This window comes from Myotis daubentonii, chromosome 2, assembly GCF_963259705.1.
Source record: "Myotis daubentonii chromosome 2, mMyoDau2.1, whole genome shotgun sequence".
NCBI lineage: Eukaryota > Metazoa > Chordata > Mammalia > Chiroptera > Vespertilionidae > Myotis > Myotis daubentonii.
The window spans coordinates 191,230,004-191,250,236 of NC_081841.1; the positions used below are offsets into that span (position 1 = coordinate 191,230,004).

Sequence of the window (20,233 nt, forward strand, 5' to 3'; positions counted from 1 at the left end):
TACGTGCTCACACATCATATGCATCACATGTTCCACAAACAGAGGGACTTCCTGATGAGCTTGTTAACCACAACTTCTTCAAAATCCATTTTCATTTTTCACTATTTTGCAAAGGGAAGTAATACCAGGATCAGTGGCTAAAGTTCTGTTAACGATTGATAAGCAGCAGCCCAGTGGGAAGGTGGCTGTAACAGCAGGTGGTGCTCCAGAGTTCACACCCTGCCACCTCTGTCTTGCCTGCAACATACATGAAGTTACTTGAATATTTTACTGCATTTGTCCTAGTTTATAAAAATGACAGGAAAGTGAAGAAACCCCAGGAGCTGACACTAGTGGAAATCTCCAGGTGATGAATGTGACAAATCTTCCGGTCACATTCTTTCCATAGGAGTTTGTGGACCGTTTAGTGAGAGCAAGATGGGCTGTCACACTTGCTCATATCTACACAATGATGTTCATAACCAGAGACTGTATAACATCTCTAGCTCCCTGAAAACATAAAAATCTGATCCACAGGCAAAAAATTCACCAGTTATTTTAACAGAATTTAATACAAAGAACAGTCGCCTAAGTATAGAGTTGCTGACTAGATCACAGAAATCAGGGCCAACAGAGAACAGAAGGCATCCTTAGTCACCTGTGTCTCACTTTGTCTCTCTCACATGCTGGGCAGGAGACAGAGTGAGTGTTCTCTGAGGGATCCTGAAACCTTTGTGTTCTTTTATTGCTGGATGGTGCTCTCACACATTCAGAACATATAATAACCTGTTTCCAAGGTATTTTCCAAAGAAATAGAAATTTCTTATTACACAACAGAAATGAAGTCATGAGGATTAGCCCATGCAGGAGGCGCCAGCTTTGTGTGCATGTTATTTAAAGTGGATTCTCTGGAGTGTGAGGTGTCCTGCAGGACTGAGGGCCCACACGTGCTGTGCATGTTCTTCTCTGATCTCTATCAGCAGATCCCTCAGTGGTTGAGTCATGTGTCCACTCACCACGATACTAAACAGGTGGTTCTGGTGCAGCCAGACCCCTGCCTGCCTCAGTTTCCTCTCCTGTAAAATACAGGCTTTCTTGTTAAGAGCAATCAGGGTTAGGGTTAGGGTAGATGACCTGGAACACACCGTGAGCAGAGACAAGCCACTCACTCTAACACCCATCTCACTTTTGCTCTGCAGTTCTCGAGTGCAACCTACAGGGCAGTAACCGCAGATGTGGTGGGCAAGGTGACCTCCTGTCGGGATTCCTGGGTGTTCTAGTGCAGTGGGCACTCCACGCCGGACCTGAGAAAACAAATGGGTATGCCACATCTTCATCTCTCCCACTTTGAAATTTTTGAACTATGTAAGCTATTTTAGTAGCTCATACGTTTCATAAATAGCTACCTGGAATGTTCCAAATGAAATACTGATGTTACTGTCAAGGCAGGGGTTGATCCCCAAATTTTCACCTGGGGAGTTTTTACTTAAATCTGGGCCCCTTTCCTGATAATTCTAATGTGCAGCCAAGTTTGAGGACACTGTTCTAGAAGGTTCGTTGCATACCTACTATAAAACAAAATAAAAAATATGCAGGTGAAGGTAGAGCTTACCTTGATGCTGTCTTGAGAGATGAGTTTTCTTTAAGAGGCAGCAGAATTCTAGGATCTGGGCTTTGACCCACTTCTGCTCTTAACTTATGAGTGAACTCTGGCAGTTCCTACCCCTCTGTGAGCCTCAGTTTCTCTTCTCTGCACCCTTCATGATGATAGATGGCCACACATGCCAGGATGGGACGTCCTGGGTCTGGAGGGCCCTGCCTGACACCTGGGAAAGCAGTGTCGGACCTGTGAGGTTGCAGCACATCTGGCAGGCAGGGAGCAGTCCCCAAACGGGTCCATGTGTGCACATGGGAAGGAGCGACAGCAGAAATCTAACAATGTTAGGAAGAACCTGCATTCTCAGATTTGGAATATTCCCTACTTCTAAACGCTAATCAACAAGTCCTGGTCTGGTTTTCACCAGGGAAAATGCTTTGTTCTAACCTTCCTCCAGTTGGATAGGTATTTTTGATATGGCTTTTGTCAGGGAATATCGGTATCAGAGGAGTAATGGTTATTTTAACTGTAGTATAGCTGCCTTATGCCTCAGTGGCATATCAGATGAGAAATTGCCAATTTGGGGTCTCAGAGTGGAAACGGGAAGGAAATCAGTGCCTTGGTGGGTGGCTTCAGGTCCCTAATGTCTGACAGAGCCGAGGAGGGAGGACTTCCACCTCCCACAGCGCCTTGCTAATGTGTCTGCCCTGCAGTTTCAGCCCTCTCCTCGTGGCTGCCTTTGGTGCGTGCTCCCTCACAAGGCAGTGCAACCACCAAGCCTTCCAGAAGTATGGCCGCTCCACCACTACCTCGGACATGATCGCAGAAATCAGACCTGCATTCAGCAGACTCTTTGAAACCTGAGCCGATGCAAACGAGAAGAAAGTGAGCACCATGGTGGGAGAAATAGCATTTGCAATGGGAAAGGCCACGTCCAGTGTGTCTGAATCTTCTGGGTACCAGAGCAGCACAGGCTGCTTAGGAGGCTTGGAGTCTAGGCTACATGGGTGGATGTAAACAATGTAAGAATTGGGAACGAGTAATTTTTGGCTAAATTAATATGCAATTTGAGACATGACACTAAACAAAGTACTCTCAGCAATAACAAAAACATGGAGAATCATTTGAAAATGAGAAAGTCTTTAACCAATTCAACTGAATTTGTAGGCATTTGTGCAAGAAGTTCCCCTTATTAGATAGTTCTCTCAAAGGGATCCAGCCATTCATTTCCAAATAGCTTTGAGAATAATGAGGTTTGTTTTTTTTAAATTAAGATCCACCAAAGGATGTGGCATTTACTTTAGCTAATTTTTATTTTTCAAACTGTGATTATGTTGAAAAGGTCTGGGCAGAAATACTAAGTACTGGCTGTTTGGGTTAATTGGTTAAAGTATTCAGAATAATCAGTAATCAGTTTGACCTTGGAAATTTTTTTGGAGGCACCATGGGAATATCCAGGAAGGAAAGTTAATGGGATACTGATACTTGAATGCCCTGGTGGGAGCTCTGGAATACCTTGTATCTTACACTTGCAGTTTTTCATGCCTGTGCATACAAGTATGTGTGGTGTCTGGCGGGGCCCAGCAGAGTGTGCATGAGTGGGTGGGGTGCCATGTTCCTGACGTGGCCACTGGTGTGTTCTCTTGGGAGGACGGCTTCAGGATGATGGGGCTCTGGGGGGGCTGAACAGAGCATAACAGTAGGCTTTCTGGGTTGAAAATGGGGGAAAGGGGTGGGTATGTCCTCAGGAAGATTTAGATTCCATTAAAGAAGTTGATATATCTGAAATCGTTGTAAATGAGATGTTTTGTTGTCTTGTTAGCCTCTGGTTCACTTTTGTTTGGTTGTGCGGGTTGTTTTCTTAGTGGCCTGAGAGACTTGTTTCTGTCGCCATTTCTCCGTGGGGGTTTTGGTTCCTAACACATGCATTTGAGTGTTCTCTTACTGTTTACTGATGCTGGTTCCTTTAAAAGTCTGTCTGCCCTGATGATTACACGTGGGTGAAGCTCTGTGGTTCAGATATGTCACCCCAAACAGATCTTACTTTCTTTAAACCAGCCATGAACTTTTAATTATTAAAAGGGAGACCTGGTTTATTTCAATGTAGAGTTTTACTTATTTTTTTCTTAAGTAGCCAAAACCCATCTTTCAGCTTCCTAAGTTGAGGACATTGTTAGGTATTAGGGACATAAACATATATAAGCTTATCTATCTAATGTGTTTTTCACCAGTGCTTTACCAATATTACTAAAGTAAATAATTTGAAGCATAAGCCTGAAATGTCACCATTTCTTTACATATAAATGAAATTTAGCAGTCATAGGAACTATTCCTGTGTATTTGTTACTTAAGTTTTTCTCTAAGTACAAAATATCTGCTTAAAAGGGAGATAGGATGTACCCAAGTAGCCAGGGACTGATACTTTTAAATGAAGTTAGTAATTGCTTCCTTGTTCTTCCGTCAACCCGAGCATCCTCACAAGCCCAGCTAAGGACACTTACCGGCAGCTTCCCTGAGACCAGGAAAGCAGCACCGAACTGCTGGTGGGCAAGTTAGGCATCCGGCCAACAGGGGACAGTCTGCTTCCCCAGTACTGATTGGACCTGTTTGGCTGTCTCTCTGTAAAGGGCCTGCCTGCCACCTGGGTCTGCACTCTGTCTTGCACTATGCACTACTTGAGTCACTTTTAGCGTGTCAGCTTCCAAACAGGTTTCCTTATCTATAGAAGAGAAATGCCTTTGAGGATCATGAATGTCAGTGACAAAAGTAAAGATGGCTGCAGAGCCACACCAAGCTATCCACAGCTCTGCCTAGCGTGTGCTTACCTGCTGCCTGAGGCTGCACCCACCCAGGACCAGAAAGTTGGGGGAATTGGCAAGAGGATCACCCTCTTTCCTATGGTTAACCAAACAGCTATAGCTCCCCACCTGTGCAGAAAGGTGAGGGGACTGAGATCAGGCCAGTAAGCTCAGTCCCAGGTAGTCTACCGTGTGCTTGAATTCTTGGCGTTGGCCTCCTGTCACACCTCTATGTCCTGCTCGCACCCCTGCTGTCTCACTCCTCCAGGGTGTCCGTCCCCCGGTTCATCACTGCCCAGCACTTGAGGTACAGGCTGTTTCCTCCTGCTTCGGAGCAGGCAGCATGGCCAAATCCCCACAAGATCCTCTTGAGATAAGGGCTGTCCTGGAAGCTGTTGCCCCCACTCACAGGTCCCACCTACCTTCCTATGGCGTCTTCTGGGACCCCCATTTACGACTTACATTCCTGGGCTCTGGCTCAGGGACACAGGCTGGTTGGGTTATATCACAGATGATAATGTTGGCTGATTTAACTAAACTGCACTTGAGTCTGTGGCTGTTGGTACTATAAAGAAATCCATTTTTAAACATAGTTACTAACACACCAATGGAATGATATCAGTTTGACTTATTTTAATGTTGACTAAATAGTCACAATGGAAAACTTTAATGTAAAGCTTCTATAGGGACTTAAGCAAGCACAGAGCCGCATTGTGAGCCTGCGGTTCCCGCTTCACGCGTCCTCAGCTCCCAGGTTTGTGGTCTTCTGACCTCTGACCCAGCAGTTCCCATGTGGATGTGCTGCTTCTGTCCTGGGGGTGGGGGAGGAAAAAGGTCCCGGGTGCTTGAGTACACATGTCCCGGGGCCGCAGTCTCCCTCCAGTTTCTGACTCTGACCCTCTCCCAGGTCCCTCCACCTCAGTGTCCTCTTGGCTCTGGCCCCATCCCCTTCCTTTTCGTCACAGGATGGGTATCTGTGCTCACAAGCAGCATCAGCACAGGGGATGTCTGAGCTTGGACCCTCCCCCATGTTTGTGTGATGCCAGCATCTCAGGGTGGTCATCCCCATTGTCACTGGGCCTCGGTGGCAGTGGCTCACCTTAATACTGATGCCGTGGGCGGCAAGGTCCTGGCGTAGGGTGTCACATGCCTCCAGCAGGGGCTGCCTCTCTAGGAGCTGCTGCCGCCGGGCTTCCTTGGTAGCCTCTCCCGTAGCCAGGGCGAACTGCCGGACCTTGAGCCGGAATCGGACCAACTCCTCCACCACGCTGTGCAGCGTGGCTGAGCCGCTGTCCCCTGAAACAAACTGCACCAGGCAGAGTAGTATAACCAGTGAGATTCTGCTAGCAGTGAGCAGCTGTCCCATGCCCCCGCCCAACGGCAGCAGCAGAACCTGGCGGAGCTGTAAAGGAACCTGGGAGGAGGGGTGATTCCAGTGCCGGTGATGGTCACTCCCACCTGCAGTCCGACCATTCCCCGTTAACCACCTGTTCACATGCAGTGTTGTCTAAAATGGCTCTTTCAGCCTTTAACTTTCTCCATCCTCAACAGTCCTAAAGCCATGATGTGAAGCAGAGCATGATAGGCTCTGTGGAGAGGTGGAGGGCCGCAGAGCCCTGTGGAGTGTCCATGCAGAGGGCAGCCTTCTGAGGGGACAGCCTCGGGTGCAAAGGGTGTCCAGGCAGGGATGGAGTCAGCTCCAGTGAGTGAGGGGGGCGTCCCACAGTGGGAGGCTGACTCTGTACTGGGAGAATACCTAAGGAAATACGTTTAGGGTACTGGAAAGCAGGCTTCTCACTGTCACTTTTGTATGGAAAGTGAGGAAAGCAGAATGAACCCTTTGCTGGGAACCAGAATTGAAGTGTTGGTGGTAACCCCTGGGTTTTAGTCAAGCTAGAGCGATACAGAAATGAACTTGGATATCGTGCGCACAGTATGCCCACACTCATCTCCCTCTCAGCCCAAGGGCCCGGAGCAGCTGAGGCCCAAGCACGATGAGCACGCCTGGCACGTAGGCCCTGCCTGCTGACCACCTTTCCCTAAGAGCAGCCAGGCCCCTCGGAGACATGGCCGATGCCTGGCTTGGTGCAGAGAAAGTACCAGACAAGACCAACAGCTGAAAGCACCCCAAGTCCTGAATAGACTCTGCCCCCAAAGGGCGAATGGGGAGAATGGGGAGCCCAAGGGGCTGGGGCTGGACAGCTCCTGTTTGTAGGAGACACACTGAGGGCAGCTTGGCTGGCAGCTTACTCTCAGGTGGCTCAGGAAAAATGTTCTTACGGTACAGCTGTCTGTACATTTTGCGATTCTTTCTAAACAAAAAACATAATAAAAATAAATTAATAAATACGAGTGTGTACAGAACTGATGACACACCACTCTACCTAAAATGAGCTGTTGCTTCTCAGAATTGTTGCAGTTTCAGTTAAGATATCAGCTCTGAGCGTTGACTTTTTAAGGAATGTAATGTGCTTTTGAGCACATAAATTGGCATTTACACGTGTCCATTAAAGGGGAAAAGTGGTTCTTATTGGATTGGCTTGTAAATATCCCACCACTGAGGACTGAAAAGAGAAGGGTGTACCTGTCGTTCTGCCAGAGAAATTCCAACCGTCTCAAAAAATTGCTCAACGTAGGAGATGATGGAGCCGAACACAGCAGGGCTCCTGGGACCGCCAGGCTCCTGTGACAGATGAACCAGAGAAGGCTCTTAAAAGGCAACGGTGTAACAGGTCACTTCTGCCTGCTGTGCCTCCATGCGGACAAGCTGGCAGGGGGCCCTGGACTAACTGCTGGAGCTGCCACTCCGCAAGCCAGACGACCCGGGTCAGTAACTTAATTCTGCACCTGAGCCCGCCCACCTAGAATATGGGGATGTTGTGGTCTGAACGCTTGCGTTCCCCCCAAATGCATACATGGAAACCTAGCCCCCAGCATGATGGTGGTCTCAGGAGATGGGGTCTTCGGGAGGTCACTGGGTCATGAGGGTAGAGCCTCTGGAGTGACACCAAGGCCCAAAAAAGGGACAGGTTGGGTGGGCACAGAGTGAGTCAAGGTCCCAACATAGGGCTTCCTCCCTCATTTCACGTTTTAGCAGTGAACTCAGCTTCTCCGAGCAAACAGGAGGGCTGTGTGCTCCTGCATTAGCCAGCATGCAATGCCGGCTCTCAGTGTGCTGGGACCTCTGTGCCCACATAAGCCGCACCTACTGCCTGGGGCTCTGGGAGGCGGTGCCTCCTGCAGGGCAGGCCCCATTCGGCTGAAGCAGCTTCAGGAACTTAGGGAAGGTCAGGAGAGGCCTGGAAGCCACCGGCTGTAGGAGATGGTTACCTGAGAGAGTTGGGAAGTGGCATCTGTTCTTTATGAGGGAAAACCAACCGAACAGAAACCCTACTTTGTGGCCACTGGAGTTACCTTAGTGACCACCTTCAGCTGTCTGTTCGCCTGGTGAATGAGATCCAAGACGGCATCCACCGCCCCAGGCGTGTCAAAGTCGTCTGCCAAGGCGGCCTTCACAGCAGCCTGTGTGTGGTTGAGCCTTAGATGAGAAACACGTGTCACTCACGGCCGACAGCAGGTGGCCTCCCTCAGGCGGAGCAGGCTTGTGTCCCACTCCCACCCAGCAGCCCTCTCTTCTTTCCTCCCGTCAGCCCCTCCAGCACAGTCTCCATGGTGGTCATCCTCCCCCTTCCCTCCCCAGCCCACAAGGACACTCAGGCCCCCGGGCCTTCCTCTCTCATCTGTGCGGTCTCACCTACACACCCACTACCTGTCACAAGGCTTTACCTCGTCTAACTCGCTGCTGCCCCTCTTTACTGGAGGTAAAGGCCCCACTTGCTCTGGATCCCCCCCATCTCCAGGCCTGGGGCAGGACTGGGTCTGGGCCACCCTGCAGCTGGGCAGGCCCTGGGACCAGTTCTGGCCATTGTGAGAAGCAGCGTCCACATCTGGGCCGGAGCGTTGAATTGTGGAGGCAAAGCCCTGGAGCCCCCTCTTCCCTCCTGCCTGGCACCTGCCCTCACCCTCGTAGTGACAGGGCCTCTGTTCAGTTCACACTAATAAACACCAGTGGGAAAACCCATCCTGGCGCGTTATTTACAACCTTCCGAGCCACCCACAGGCGGACCACAGACCTGCTCGAGGCCACAGAGCCTGAGGGACCTTCCCACCAGCACTCAAGTAGCCTTAGTCTCCAAAAGCCTCACTTCCCTCCAGGCAGCCCCGCGCTGGCGCCCAGGGCCCTCTGGGCAGATCTGGGAGAGCACCCACCTCTCCCACAGCACGTCTTCCCTGATGGGGCCGCACGCCAGCTGCCCCTTCATGTAGGCCCGAGCATCCTGGGCGAACGCGGCCACGGCCCGGAGGAGGTGCTGAGCTTCCTGCATGGTGCTGTCGCTGTAGTCCACGGCTGAGGAAAGGGGAAGGATTAGCTGGGGGTGCCCGTCGAGCGTGCCCACACCTGCAGATTCAGTTTCTTAGCCAGGCCATCCTCACGCTACTCCAGAAACCCAGCAGTGGAGCAGGGACAGCTGCCCCCTATCCTGCACCTCCCTGAGGCCTGAACCACGCAGACCAGTCTGTCCTCACTTGGGTATCTCATCACCTCAGAAGAAACATGAAAAACCTCTCCCTCTACATTTTGGCTGAGGGGGCCCATTCTCGCTGACAGATGGACAGACAGCTGACTCTGGAAACTGAGAGACATCCACTTGGGTACCTGACGCAGATCAAAGACCACCTGGTGCCATGAGGACTTTGGGCTCAGTATTTCAGGAGAGGGAGAGGATTAGACCTCGAACTCAGCGTGGTAGAGTATGTGAAGACAGATTTAAGAACTCCCACCTGGGCCAGCCCACCTGAGCCACTGGACACCACGTCCAGGCCCCCACAAATGGCACAGCCAGAGGGACAGACGTGTCAGCTGCTCCCCAAGTGGTGGGGGCCAGTGTCCTGGGTATCGTGCCTCAGTACCACAGATCTGGGGGCAAAAACAGCAATTTCTTCTCTTGCAGCTCTGGGGGTAAAAACAACTGAAGTCAAGGGGTCAGCCGGGCTACCCTTTCCAAAGGTCCTAGGGGAGGGTCCTGTCTTGTCTCTTGCAGCTTCTGGTGGCCCAGACGTTCTTGGATTGTGGCTGCATCACCCCAATCTCTGCTTCCCTGGTCACATGGTTGTGCCCAGTGCACAGGCTGAGGAGCCCACCTACCCGCAAAGGGCACCTGCTCCTGCAGGGCCATAGACACCGGCAGCATCTTACTGTCACAGTGGTCAAGTCAGGCAGGGCAGTGCCGGGTGTCCCCAGACCTGGCCTTCCAGGGAGAAGAGACCTCTGGCCCTAGGGACATAGTGCTAGACATCCCCATCCCCCTCACCCCACCCCCACCCCCGAGCAGCACACAGCGCAGCACAGCAGGGCCTGCCTGTCCTGAGTGGGATGCATTTGAGGGCTCCTGGTTCCGTCCCTGTGTGAGCACGGCCAGTCCAATTGTTGTGTTCATGGAGCAGGAAGTGGAGGGCACTCCGGGGCCCAGACCCCACAGAGGGGGGGAGGAAGGGAGTGGATGGGGAGGGCTGACTGGAAACCCATGGCCTCCATAAGCTTCTGGAACCTTCTGGCTGAATGCTGGTATTATGCCATAGTGCATCCTCGGGCTTATTTTCTGAGCCCAAGCCTTAGGGGATGAACAACCACACTAACAAGACGGTGCTTATTACTCAGCCAGTACTTCGGTATTCCCCACACTGTCAGAGTAGTCTCTCCCCAGCTGCACACAGCAGTCGCTGTGACCATCCCCCAAAGGCCCTGTCGGCTCACCTGACCGGTACCTGCTCCGCAGGCAGAAGAGCCGGAAGACGTCGGGGGAAAATGTCTTCAGAAAGTCCTGAGAGAGAGAGATGCGGGAGAGATGTACAGTGCTTGTCTTTCCCATTTGCATCACTCGGAGGTGAGCTCTCACATGTCAAACCATCAGGAATGTTTATGAAAAGCTTTGTTTTGCCTTCAAACTCTTAGCACTTTCCCTGCAATTTCCCTGCTGACTGTCGACATTCAGTCCCAGCGTCTGTGGGAAAGGCCGAGGAGAGGCCTGTCTGCCTGGAGTCCTGCTCCACCAGGCGCATCGGGAGTCTGCTCTGCTGATGGCCTGGGAGCCTTCACCATGGCATGAGAGGACGGCCACCACCAGAGGCCACCCAGCAGCCTGGGAACCACAGAGAGACTGTGCTCAGGAAGGGACACAGGGAGGAGGAGGCACGCACCGCTCCTGGCTGAGTGAGAGGGACAGGCTCCCAGGAGCAGGAAGGAGACAGCCCAGAAAGCTTGGCTGTGGTAACGTCAGAACAAGCAACACCCATGCCCAGGCTGGACTGAGGGGGGAGGGCCCAGGTCATTCTCTCCGGTGACACTGAACTTGAAGCAGGTATGTTTCTCAAAGAATAAACCATCCTGCCTCGATAAAAGTGAACGTAAAATAGCTCTAGCCGGTTTGGCTCAATGGCTAGAGCATCAGCCTGCGGACCAAAGGGCCCGGGTTTCGATTCTGGTCAAGGGCACATACCTCGGTTGCAGGCTCCTCCCCGGCCCAGGGCCTGGCCAGGGTGCATGCAGGAGGCAACCAATCAATGTTTCTTTCACATTGATGTTTTTCTTTCTCTCTGTCTTTCCCTCTCTCTTCCACTCTCTCTAAAAATCAATGGAAAAATACCGTTCGGTGAGGGTTAAAAGAAAAAAAGTAAACATAAAATAAAAGTCCAATTGGTATCATCCTCTCGGTTATTTCCACAATGTCTGCATAAAGAAGTGAAAATTTCCATATCAGGAAGGATAACATGGGGAAATGTATCAGAAATCATTAAGACAGCACCATGTTCAACAAAACCTCTCTGGTGGTCAGTGGAAAGTCCTGCATGATTTTAAAGGGATAAGACAGGGTGAGGGAGGAAGCGGGGAAAGGGCCCAACCTCACGACGGGTTCCCGTGTGGCCCCAGGAAAGACACTAGGGCTCTGCTTGCCCAGCTAGGCCACCCACAGTGACCGTGCCACCGACTGACCAATGCTGGGCACCGAGGGAAACGGGCTCCGAGAGGAGTGTTGGAATCCTCAGAGAGTTAAAGGAGACGTTCTCAGCCCTTCTGTACACCTGTCCACCCCTTTCTGTCCAATGGTATCTCTGGCCTCCCCTCGGCAACAGCAACCAGCATGCAACAGCTGGGAGGAAACACCTGGCCTGGACCCCGTGCCAGGCTTGTGGGGGTGGGGGGCTCTTGGGGGTTTAAGGACGCTGTTTAGAAAGCCCAGGCTGGAGCATCTGCTCTGGCTACGTGCTGGCTTTGGTGCAGGGACTTACACTAAGGGGCCACCTGGGCACACGAGTAGGTTAGACAAGGTCTCACCTGCTAGAGACACTGTCAAGAATAAAAAAATAAAGATTTAGTTCAATAGTTGCATACACAAAAACATAATTCTCAAAAAAAACACTAAAACTTGATCTACCATATAATCCAGCAATTCCGCTTCTGGATATAAATCCAAAGGAAACAAAAGCAGTACCTCAAAGAGATATTTGCACTCCAGCAACAATGAACACACTAGGTGCTCAGATCTCGGTTCAAAGTTCCGTTTCCCCACAAAGGCAGCGAGGCACCTCGGAGAAATGGCCGGTCTGGGAGGATGCAAAGGTGGACAGGGCCGAAAGGAAGGACGCAGGCGAGACACGAGCCCAGGACACAGGAGCTCATTATGTAATGTGTCCAAATGAGGGGTAATTTCAGCACAAAAAGGATACAAACTGAGTTGATAATACACAAAGTAAATCCTTAGGTCTGTAGTGACACTGAAAAGAAACAGAAAGACAGGCAAAAACCCTTTCTTTAAAGGGGAATGCTAACTAGTAAATGTAAAGAAGCAACAGAATGAGACCAGCACAACTGCAAGAGTCAATGAAAGGAGCACCAAGGTGGAGGCACCAAGGATGCCAAACCTGCAGGGCAGAAGGCTGCTGGGAACGAGAAACTGACATGACATTATCTCGCAGGTTCTCGATATTCACACAAAGGAAACAAACATCTCTACAGCAGACACTGTGGCCATCCCCTAGCCAAGCAGTCAAATGTATCATCACTGGGTCCCACAGTCTGACGCTGTGGCCCCAGAGGAAGTCCGCAGCACCACTGATGGAGTGTTTCCGCCAAGCAGGTGTGACCTAAATGGAATCAGCCTTGAGACCTCACTTCCAGTTACAGGAAATACGGGAGCCAGAAGAACAAGTTAAATGACACCACAAAGCAATAGGCAAATTCCAGATGTGGGGTGTTCAGAAAAAATGGCCTGGTTTCTTCAAAAAGTCAATGCCACAGGGAAAATAAAAGTAGAGAGGCAGTTGTAGAGTAGAAGCCTAAACGGAACAGTGGACTATTATTCAGCCTTAAAAAATAAGCAAGTCCTGTCACACTCTACAACACAGATGAACCTTGAGGACATTATGCTAAGTGAAATCAGCCAGTCACAAATGACAAACACTGTATGATCCCACTTATATGAGGTGCCCAGAGTGGTCAGTCATGGAAACATAAAGTAGAATGGTGGTTGCAGGGGAGGGGGGAAGGGGTATATGTTCAATGGGTGCAGAATTTCAGTTTCGCAAGATGGAAAAGTTCTGGAGATATGTCACACAACCATGTGAGCATAATACACTCCTGAACTGTACACATAAACACGGTTAACATGTAGATTTTACGTAATGTGTTTTTTACCACTATTAAAAACAATTTTTTTAAAGCCTAAGATAACAACATTCAAATGCAGCACATAAACCTTGATTGGATCCTGGTTAAAAAATAAAGCTGTAAAAGGCATATTGGGATAAATACAGAAATCAAAATATGGGTTACAATTGGTATTGTTAAGAAATTATTGCTTAGGAAGAAGGGGGATGGGTAGAGGTGGAAGAGTATATGGGGGGATAAATGGTGAAATAAAAAAAAAACATAATAAATTATTGCTAACTTTTTAGGTGTTTAGGTTACATAGGAAAGCATCCTTATTTTTAAGAGTTGCATGCAGAAAAGAATTCTCATGATGTCTAAATGTATTTTCTAATGGATCAGCAACAATAACACACACACAAATTCTAAATTAGTGAATCTACATGGTGAGTATGTAAGTATTTCTTTTAACTTTTCTGTATGTTTGAAAATTTGTATAAGATAATATTAGACATTTCTATTTATGTAAAGTACATAAAGACTATTTTTGAGGAGCACACCCCTTTTGGTTTATTATAAATCTGCTGTGAATAGCTTCAGTGGTTGGTATTTAGGTGATGAAGGGCTGTTTACTATCCTTGTCAACTAAATTGGGCATTATGGACCCCAAGGCAAGGGAGGATCAAGCTGTGTTTAAGTATTCTATTAGTGCCCTCGATCGCCATTCATACAGAAATTCACATTTCAGTCTGCATTTCCACAACACAATGAGATTCTCCAGGTAGGGTAAGAAACCAGCAAAAAGCAAAGATCAGTCAATCAAACAAACAAACCCAAAGCTACACTAGATAGGAGAGGGCTGGTGATGGAACAAAGGGACAAAAACGGGGGAAGGAATCCAGCAAATGTAATTCAAAAGATAAAATCATTAAAAACAAAGAGGGGAGGAAGAAGTCCACCACTAAAGCAGACAGAGCCCTGCCCCGTGTGGCTCGGTTGGGCATCCACCCATGCACTGAAGGGTTGCTGGTATGATTCCTGGTTAGGGCACATGCCCAGGTTGCAGGCTCAATCCTCCGCCCCGGTAGAGGGCGTGCAAGAGGCTGCTGATTGATATGTCTCTCTCTCCCTCTCCCTTTCTCCCTAAAAATCGGTAATAGTATTTTTTTTTTTAAGCCAACAGAAGCCCTGGCTGGTATGGTTCAGTGGATAGAGCGTTGGCCTGCGGACTGAAGGGTCCCAGGTTCGATTCCCAGTCAGGGCACATGCCCGGGTTGCAGGCTCGACCCCCAGTGTGGGACGTGCAGGAGGCGGCTGATCCATGATTCTCTCTCATCATGGATGTTTCTCTCTCTCTCTCCCTCTCCTTTCCTCTCTCTGAAATCAATAAAAATATTTAAAAAAAAATAAAAAATAAAAAGCCAACAGAAAACAGTGGAGAGCCACACAAGGAGAGAGAACAGAAAATAGAGAAATACCACTGTGCACTTTTCAGACAAAAAAAAAAAAAAAAGAGTATTTAGCCCCAGCTGGTTTGGCTCAGTGGATAGAGCATCAGACTGTGGAACAAAGGGTCCCAGGTTCGATTCTGGTCAGGGGCACATGCCCAGGTTGCGGGCTCGGTCCCCAGTTGAGGGCGTGCAGGAGGCAGCTGGTCAGTGATTCTCATCATTGATGTTTCTCTCTCTCTCTCCCTCTCTCCCTCCCTCCCTCCCTCCCACTTTCCCTCCCTCCCTCTCTGAAATCAATAAAAAGAAAAGAAGAAAAAAAGAGTATTTAGACCCGGAAATAGGAGAAGCCCCTGAGGGCCATGGGGAAAGGGCAGCCAGAGAAACTGGGAATCAGAGATGTGGGGTCTCATATACGCATCAGCCTTTAACAAGGTTCAGCAAGCTGGCAGCAACGCAGGAGAGCACATTACCTTAACAGTGATGTAGTTTTTCAGTGATTTGGACATTTTTTCTTCTTTGCCTTTTACATGCAAGTGTCCTGAGGAGAAAAAACACAGTCATTCACTCTGCATTGGGGGGAAGAGAGGGACTGCTCCGTCCCATCTGTACAGGGGAAGGAGGTAAAGTGGGTGCTTCTCCAGCAGGTGCCTGAGCACAGGGCTCCGACTACAGCTGCCTGGGGAACTGGAAGGAAACCGTAAGTGCTGCTCTCTCCAATATGCAAACACCTGTGTACATGTGGGTAGAAGATTTCCCCAAATCACCCACCGTCAACCCTCCAGGAAGCTGGAGCCCACAGCTGTGCCGGTTCAAGGGCATCGGGTACACCCAGCCCACAGTGGGCAATGGACAGGAACCGCTGCTGAGTCAGAACTCAAGACAGGAACAGATGGACTGTGACACTCAGAAACAGTGCACACTCTACCCCTTTCCTGTAACTTAGAAAGGATGCTTTAACCGACTCAACACCTGAAGAAATGACAAATCTCTGGTTTTGCAAACCAGGCACCCACCCGGCAATAAAAGCTGCTTACAGATGTTCAGAATTGCAACATGGGGCTTGCAGGTCTCTGAGAGCAATTAGATTTTCTGTTGCAACTGAATTTCACAGACTTATTAAGACCTTGGTATTACTTCACCCCCGGTATGTGAAGGGCCAGATTCATTCTCCCGTGTGTCAGGAGGCACTGCTGTTTCCTTCTCCAGGAGGGTGTGAATGTGATGGAGAAGCGTATCGTGCCTTCACAGATGGTAAAAGTCACAACAAAACACAGTAACAAAACCCCTTTCTTTCCCATTCCCACACTTACTAGTAAAGGTAAACAAGACCTGCTGTTTTATGGCCACCAAACACCTGTCATTAGCTGAGAGGCTGAAGAAGTGTTAGTACTGACCCCTAGACCCACGGTTCACCGAAGGGCACCTGCACTTCACAGTGTCCAGAGCAAACCGTAACTCCTCAGGAGCATTAACTGACGCAGTGTCCGCGGAGGGATCACGCTCTGACTCCTCAGACAGTTAGCACAGTGGAAGGAAAACATGGAACCAGGATCGTCAGGCCTTTGCCCTTCTATTTAGGGAATCTGCCCTGCAAGGCCCATCGCTGGCAGAAATAAAGTAGATTTGGCTACTGCTGAGTTCTACGCAGGGACATGAAGTGGGAGACTAGAGGGCAAACAGCTCGTATGCCGTCCACAGCTGTTCAGCCAGTTCTGTTTCTTTTCGGACGACTGTGAGGCAGTCAGAAACGAGCTGGTCACTGCAGAGAATAGAGATGCTGGTTCCCGGGCACCTGGGGGACACAGCGAGGGTGGGAGTGCCACCCAGGACAGCTCGAGAACAAAGGAGACACTGCGGTGCGTGCAGCCTCATCAGTTCACTGCCATGAAGAAAACCCAAGTGAACCCTTACTCCAGACTTTAAGCAGCCGACGGCACATTATAAAATGAGCACCTCTATAGATTTCACTGGAATAACCTAGTTTCCTTCATTCAAGGACTTAAAGAAATGGTATTTGTTAATGCACTGTGTTTCAGATGCTGATTATCTGCAGCTCCCAACCCTATCACTACCAAACACCAAATACGTAAGCTGTCCATTCCAAAAAGCAATGGACCAATTTGACATTGCCCCACAACCTTTGTCAAAATTTGGACATAGGAATCTTCCCAGGCATCAAAGGGAATTCCAACGCTGCTATGCTCAAGGATGCGGCTTGTTTCACACTCTGAGAACAGATGGCTGGTGTTAGCCAACCGTGGTTTTGAACAGTGAAATGAGAGGCAGTGGTATTAGAGAATGGCGACAATATTATAGCTCAAAGTTGGCATATTCCTAATAATGATTACATCATACTATTTAAAACCCTCAATAGTTTTATTAGAAGGAAACTTATATAGAACAGCACTGTAAAGCCTTTTCCATATTCTTGTTATTCATATTTCAGTTCCCAAAAGGCAGACAGACTCATTCCCATCCGAGGAAGTTCATGTCCAACTGACTGAAATTCAAAAACAACTTAGGATACAGCTCTACTTCTTGACCTATTTTAGCTGATCTATGTATTTCCAAATGTAACTGTTTTGTCAATAAAAGATAAAACTGGTAGGACTGAAACAGAACAATTCCTCTGAGGTCATTACTTACCAGAATGCAGGAAGTAATTTCCCCATTGCTGGCACTGATGGAAGACCTCACACTGTGCGATTTCATTCTCATGATGCGGGAAAGCTAGGTCTATGCCACCCGAGTGGATGTCCAGTTGACTTCCAAACACCAAACTGCAAGACACAGCACAGAGCCGTGAATTAATTCAATCAAACAGCATATTTCTCCAACCCTCATCTTATATCTAACCCTTCTAGCCTTTGTGCAGTGCAAGGAATAAAATAAATGGATCTCAATTTTAAATCAATACGTGTGAAAGCTTAACTGATGCAAATGGAAACCATAATTTTGTTTTTACTTCATAAAATCCCTCATCCATAGCTTTTCCTTGTACTAAAGACAATTCATAAAAATCCCTAATAGCTTTTCCTCCTAGTGAAAAAATTTAATTCTCTTTGCTCCAGAGGTATGGTTTTTTTAAAAAAAACTTACAAAATTACCTTTTCTTACTTTCAATAGGTAAAATTTAGTGGTTTTCCACCTTTAACAAGAGATAGAACTATAAAATCAAGAGAATTTTTAATTTGGTTTTTGAAAATTTAACTACTTAGCGGTTGTATTTGACAAACAAGGTTATAGAATTCCAATCAGTGGACGTCAGCTATTGGCACTTCCGCTCTAGCGCTGTGCCATACATCCTGGAAAACCTCATGTCCTACAAACTGCACACCAAAGCTGTGCGGCTGATGGGACAGTGCAGCAGCTGGCCCGGCCACTCGGCCTGGCAACTCTCACCAGACCCCCTGCGAAACCTGTACCAGTGTGAACAATCCAGGTTCACTAGCGCTGCTTCAGAAGACACTGAAAATGCAAAAATCGATGAAAAACTCAACAGTCAGCACAGTGGAAATGCTGGTTTGTGGGGTCTGAGTGGCGAGGCCACCTGCCCCAGCACACAGTGAGGCTGGAATGCAGACCATCATGAATTTTCCTAAAAATGGTTCAAAATAGACATTTTCAAAGATGCCACAGCCTCGCTGAGTCCGTTCCTGCTGAAGGTTGACCTTCTCCCACTGGCTCCTGGGCTCCAGAAGAACCCGCAATGTACCGTCACATTTAGCTAAGTGGTGCTGGCTGAGTGGGTTGTCTGTTACTGTACATTCTCAGTGATGGATTTTAGAGAATCTATTACAGTCCTTGAAATTTCAAATGCTCTGAAGAAGAGTGTGAGGTGGGAGGGCGAAGATTGGGTAGGAGAACATAAGGGGCCTCATTTGTAATGAGTGATTCAGTTTAAGATCTGAAGCAAATATGACGATGTTAAGATTTAATAAAGCTAAACTGTGGATCCGAGGTACTCATTATATTAGTTTCTATTCATGTCTGTACATTAGGCCTATTTTAAAATAAGAGACAGCTAAAAAGGAATACAATGTCTATTTTCATTATTTAGATTTCAACAAAATGAAATATTTAATGGTAACATTAGATTTGAAATTTATTAAATGCTTTCTACCTGCTTTACAGTAACTAATTGAATCTAAAACTAAATACTTTTTTACAATCCAATGTATACTCCACATTGCTATTAAACCAACAAGTATTTATAAATACATAAGTGGTTCTGTATTAATGTATGACTGTGAGATGGACATAATTGTTTTTAATGAAAAGTTGGGCCCATGCTTCATAGTAACATGAGAGTTTGATGTCTCAGGAATGCCTGGATGTGTTTCTAGATGGGCCATGTAGAAGTCATCAAAGGTCAGGGCTACAGGGGGATGTGGTGGAAAGGGAGATTGCCTGCTGAGTCTTAACTAGAATGAACAAAATGTGGATGGACGGGTCTTGGAGGACAAGGCTTTTCCATTTGGTAGGATGGGGTAAACCTACATGGGGCTCAAAAGGAAACTAGCGTGGGGTCAGTGCATGGGGCACAGCGCTCTATTACAGGAGACTAGAGGCCCAGTGCACAGATTCATGTTCTCAGCCTGGCCTGCGGGGATCGGGCCGAAACCAGCTCTCTGACATCCCCCAAGGGGTTCCAGATTGCAAGAGGGTGGTTCTTGGGTGACACACCCCAGAATCGAGCTCCCTCCTCTCTGGTTCCGGGTGTGTCACCCAAGAACCGCAGCTGCCAAGTCACCGCAGCTCGGCAGCTCCTGCGTTGAGTGTCTGCCCCCGTTGGTCAGTGCGCATCACAGCTTCTGGTCGGGCAGTCAAACGGTCAGATGGTCACTTAGGCTTTTATATATATAGATAAGATAGTTACCACTGCTATACCCAGCCAGAAAACAGTACATATACAACAACCAAGTGAGGGTGACTGGGTTGGCTGATCTGAAAATTTTTGGTGTAGCTAGTAGTTTGAAATGCTCACCTTAAGCATACTTTATGTTTCTAATTTTAAAAACTTATAACTCCACTGCAAAAAAAATTATAATAAATATCTGCAATGAACTGAAACACATCAAATATAAAATCTGAGTTAATATGATACTTGAAAACCCCTCACCTCCACAAACAGGAAATACATACACCAGGTTATTCACTGCAGGTATTTGTAAGAGCAAAGTATTGGAACACCTAAATGCTCCTCCATAGGGTACTAGCTAAATGAATAATGGGTAAGCCACACAATACAGCAGCACTTAGGAGCCGAGAGACAAATGACAAAGAGCTCAGCAAACTGACACAAGGGAATTCCCAGGACAGACTGCTAAGTGAAAAGAGACAGAAGAGGACAGCACATGTGGTATGCCACCTTCTCTCTCTCTCTCTCACACACACACATATGAAAAGGGGCATGTGGCCATGGGCAGAAGCGTGGGGAGTGCCGAAGGAACAGTCTGCAGAGGTGATCAAGCAGGAGGAGGAGGAGGCCCCAGCAGAGATGCCAAAACCAGCAGAGAGTTGTTTCCCAGGGGCCAAGGGAAAGGAGGGCATCAGGCTGCCTGTCAGTGACCTGGTCACTGGTGCCCTCAGGAGACCAGAGTCAGTGGGACGCTGGGATGAAAGCCAGGCAGGAGCAGGTCACATGTAGATGGTGACAGAAGCAAACAAAAAGGAGGCTGCTGGAGGGGTCAGGGTCACGGAG

General features: G+C 48.4%; 2 protein-coding genes across 13 annotated transcripts in view; one reads left to right on the top strand and one right to left on the bottom strand.

The window, feature by feature from the left end:
- NAXD (NAD(P)HX dehydratase) overlaps positions 1–11,801 on the top strand; it is a 33,894-nt gene extending 22,093 nt beyond the window's left edge. For 6 of the 7 annotated variants that reach the window (XM_059685127.1, XM_059685126.1, XM_059685128.1 and 3 more), the window contains 2 exons: positions 1,179–1,299; positions 2,290–11,801. In XM_059685127.1, the coding sequence (XP_059541110.1) occupies positions 1,179–1,299; positions 2,290–2,440 (272 nt within the window). In that variant the 3' untranslated portion in view covers positions 2,441–11,801. The remainder of the gene's footprint in view (positions 1–1,178; positions 1,300–2,289) is intronic. The other variant, XR_009451370.1, reaches the window with a different exon arrangement.
- Positions 4,993–20,233, bottom strand: part of CARS2 (cysteinyl-tRNA synthetase 2, mitochondrial) — a 134,827-nt gene continuing 119,586 nt past the window's right edge. For 3 of the 6 annotated variants that reach the window (XM_059685124.1, XM_059685123.1, XM_059685121.1), the window contains 8 exons: positions 17,176–17,309; positions 15,000–15,067; positions 10,190–10,256; positions 8,644–8,782; positions 7,789–7,912; positions 6,959–7,057; positions 5,474–5,680; positions 4,993–5,181 (listed from right to left, as the gene is read on the bottom strand). In XM_059685124.1, coding sequence (XP_059541107.1) covers positions 5,065–5,181; positions 5,474–5,680; positions 6,959–7,057; positions 7,789–7,912; positions 8,644–8,782; positions 10,190–10,256; positions 15,000–15,067; positions 17,176–17,309 — 955 coding nt within the window. In that variant the 3' untranslated portion in view covers positions 4,993–5,064. Of the gene's footprint in view, positions 5,187–5,473; positions 5,681–6,958; positions 7,084–7,788; positions 7,913–8,643; positions 8,783–10,189; positions 10,257–14,999; positions 15,068–17,175; positions 17,310–20,233 lie in introns of all 6 variants that reach the window. The other 3 variants (XR_009451369.1, XR_009451368.1, XM_059685122.1) reach the window with 3 other exon arrangements.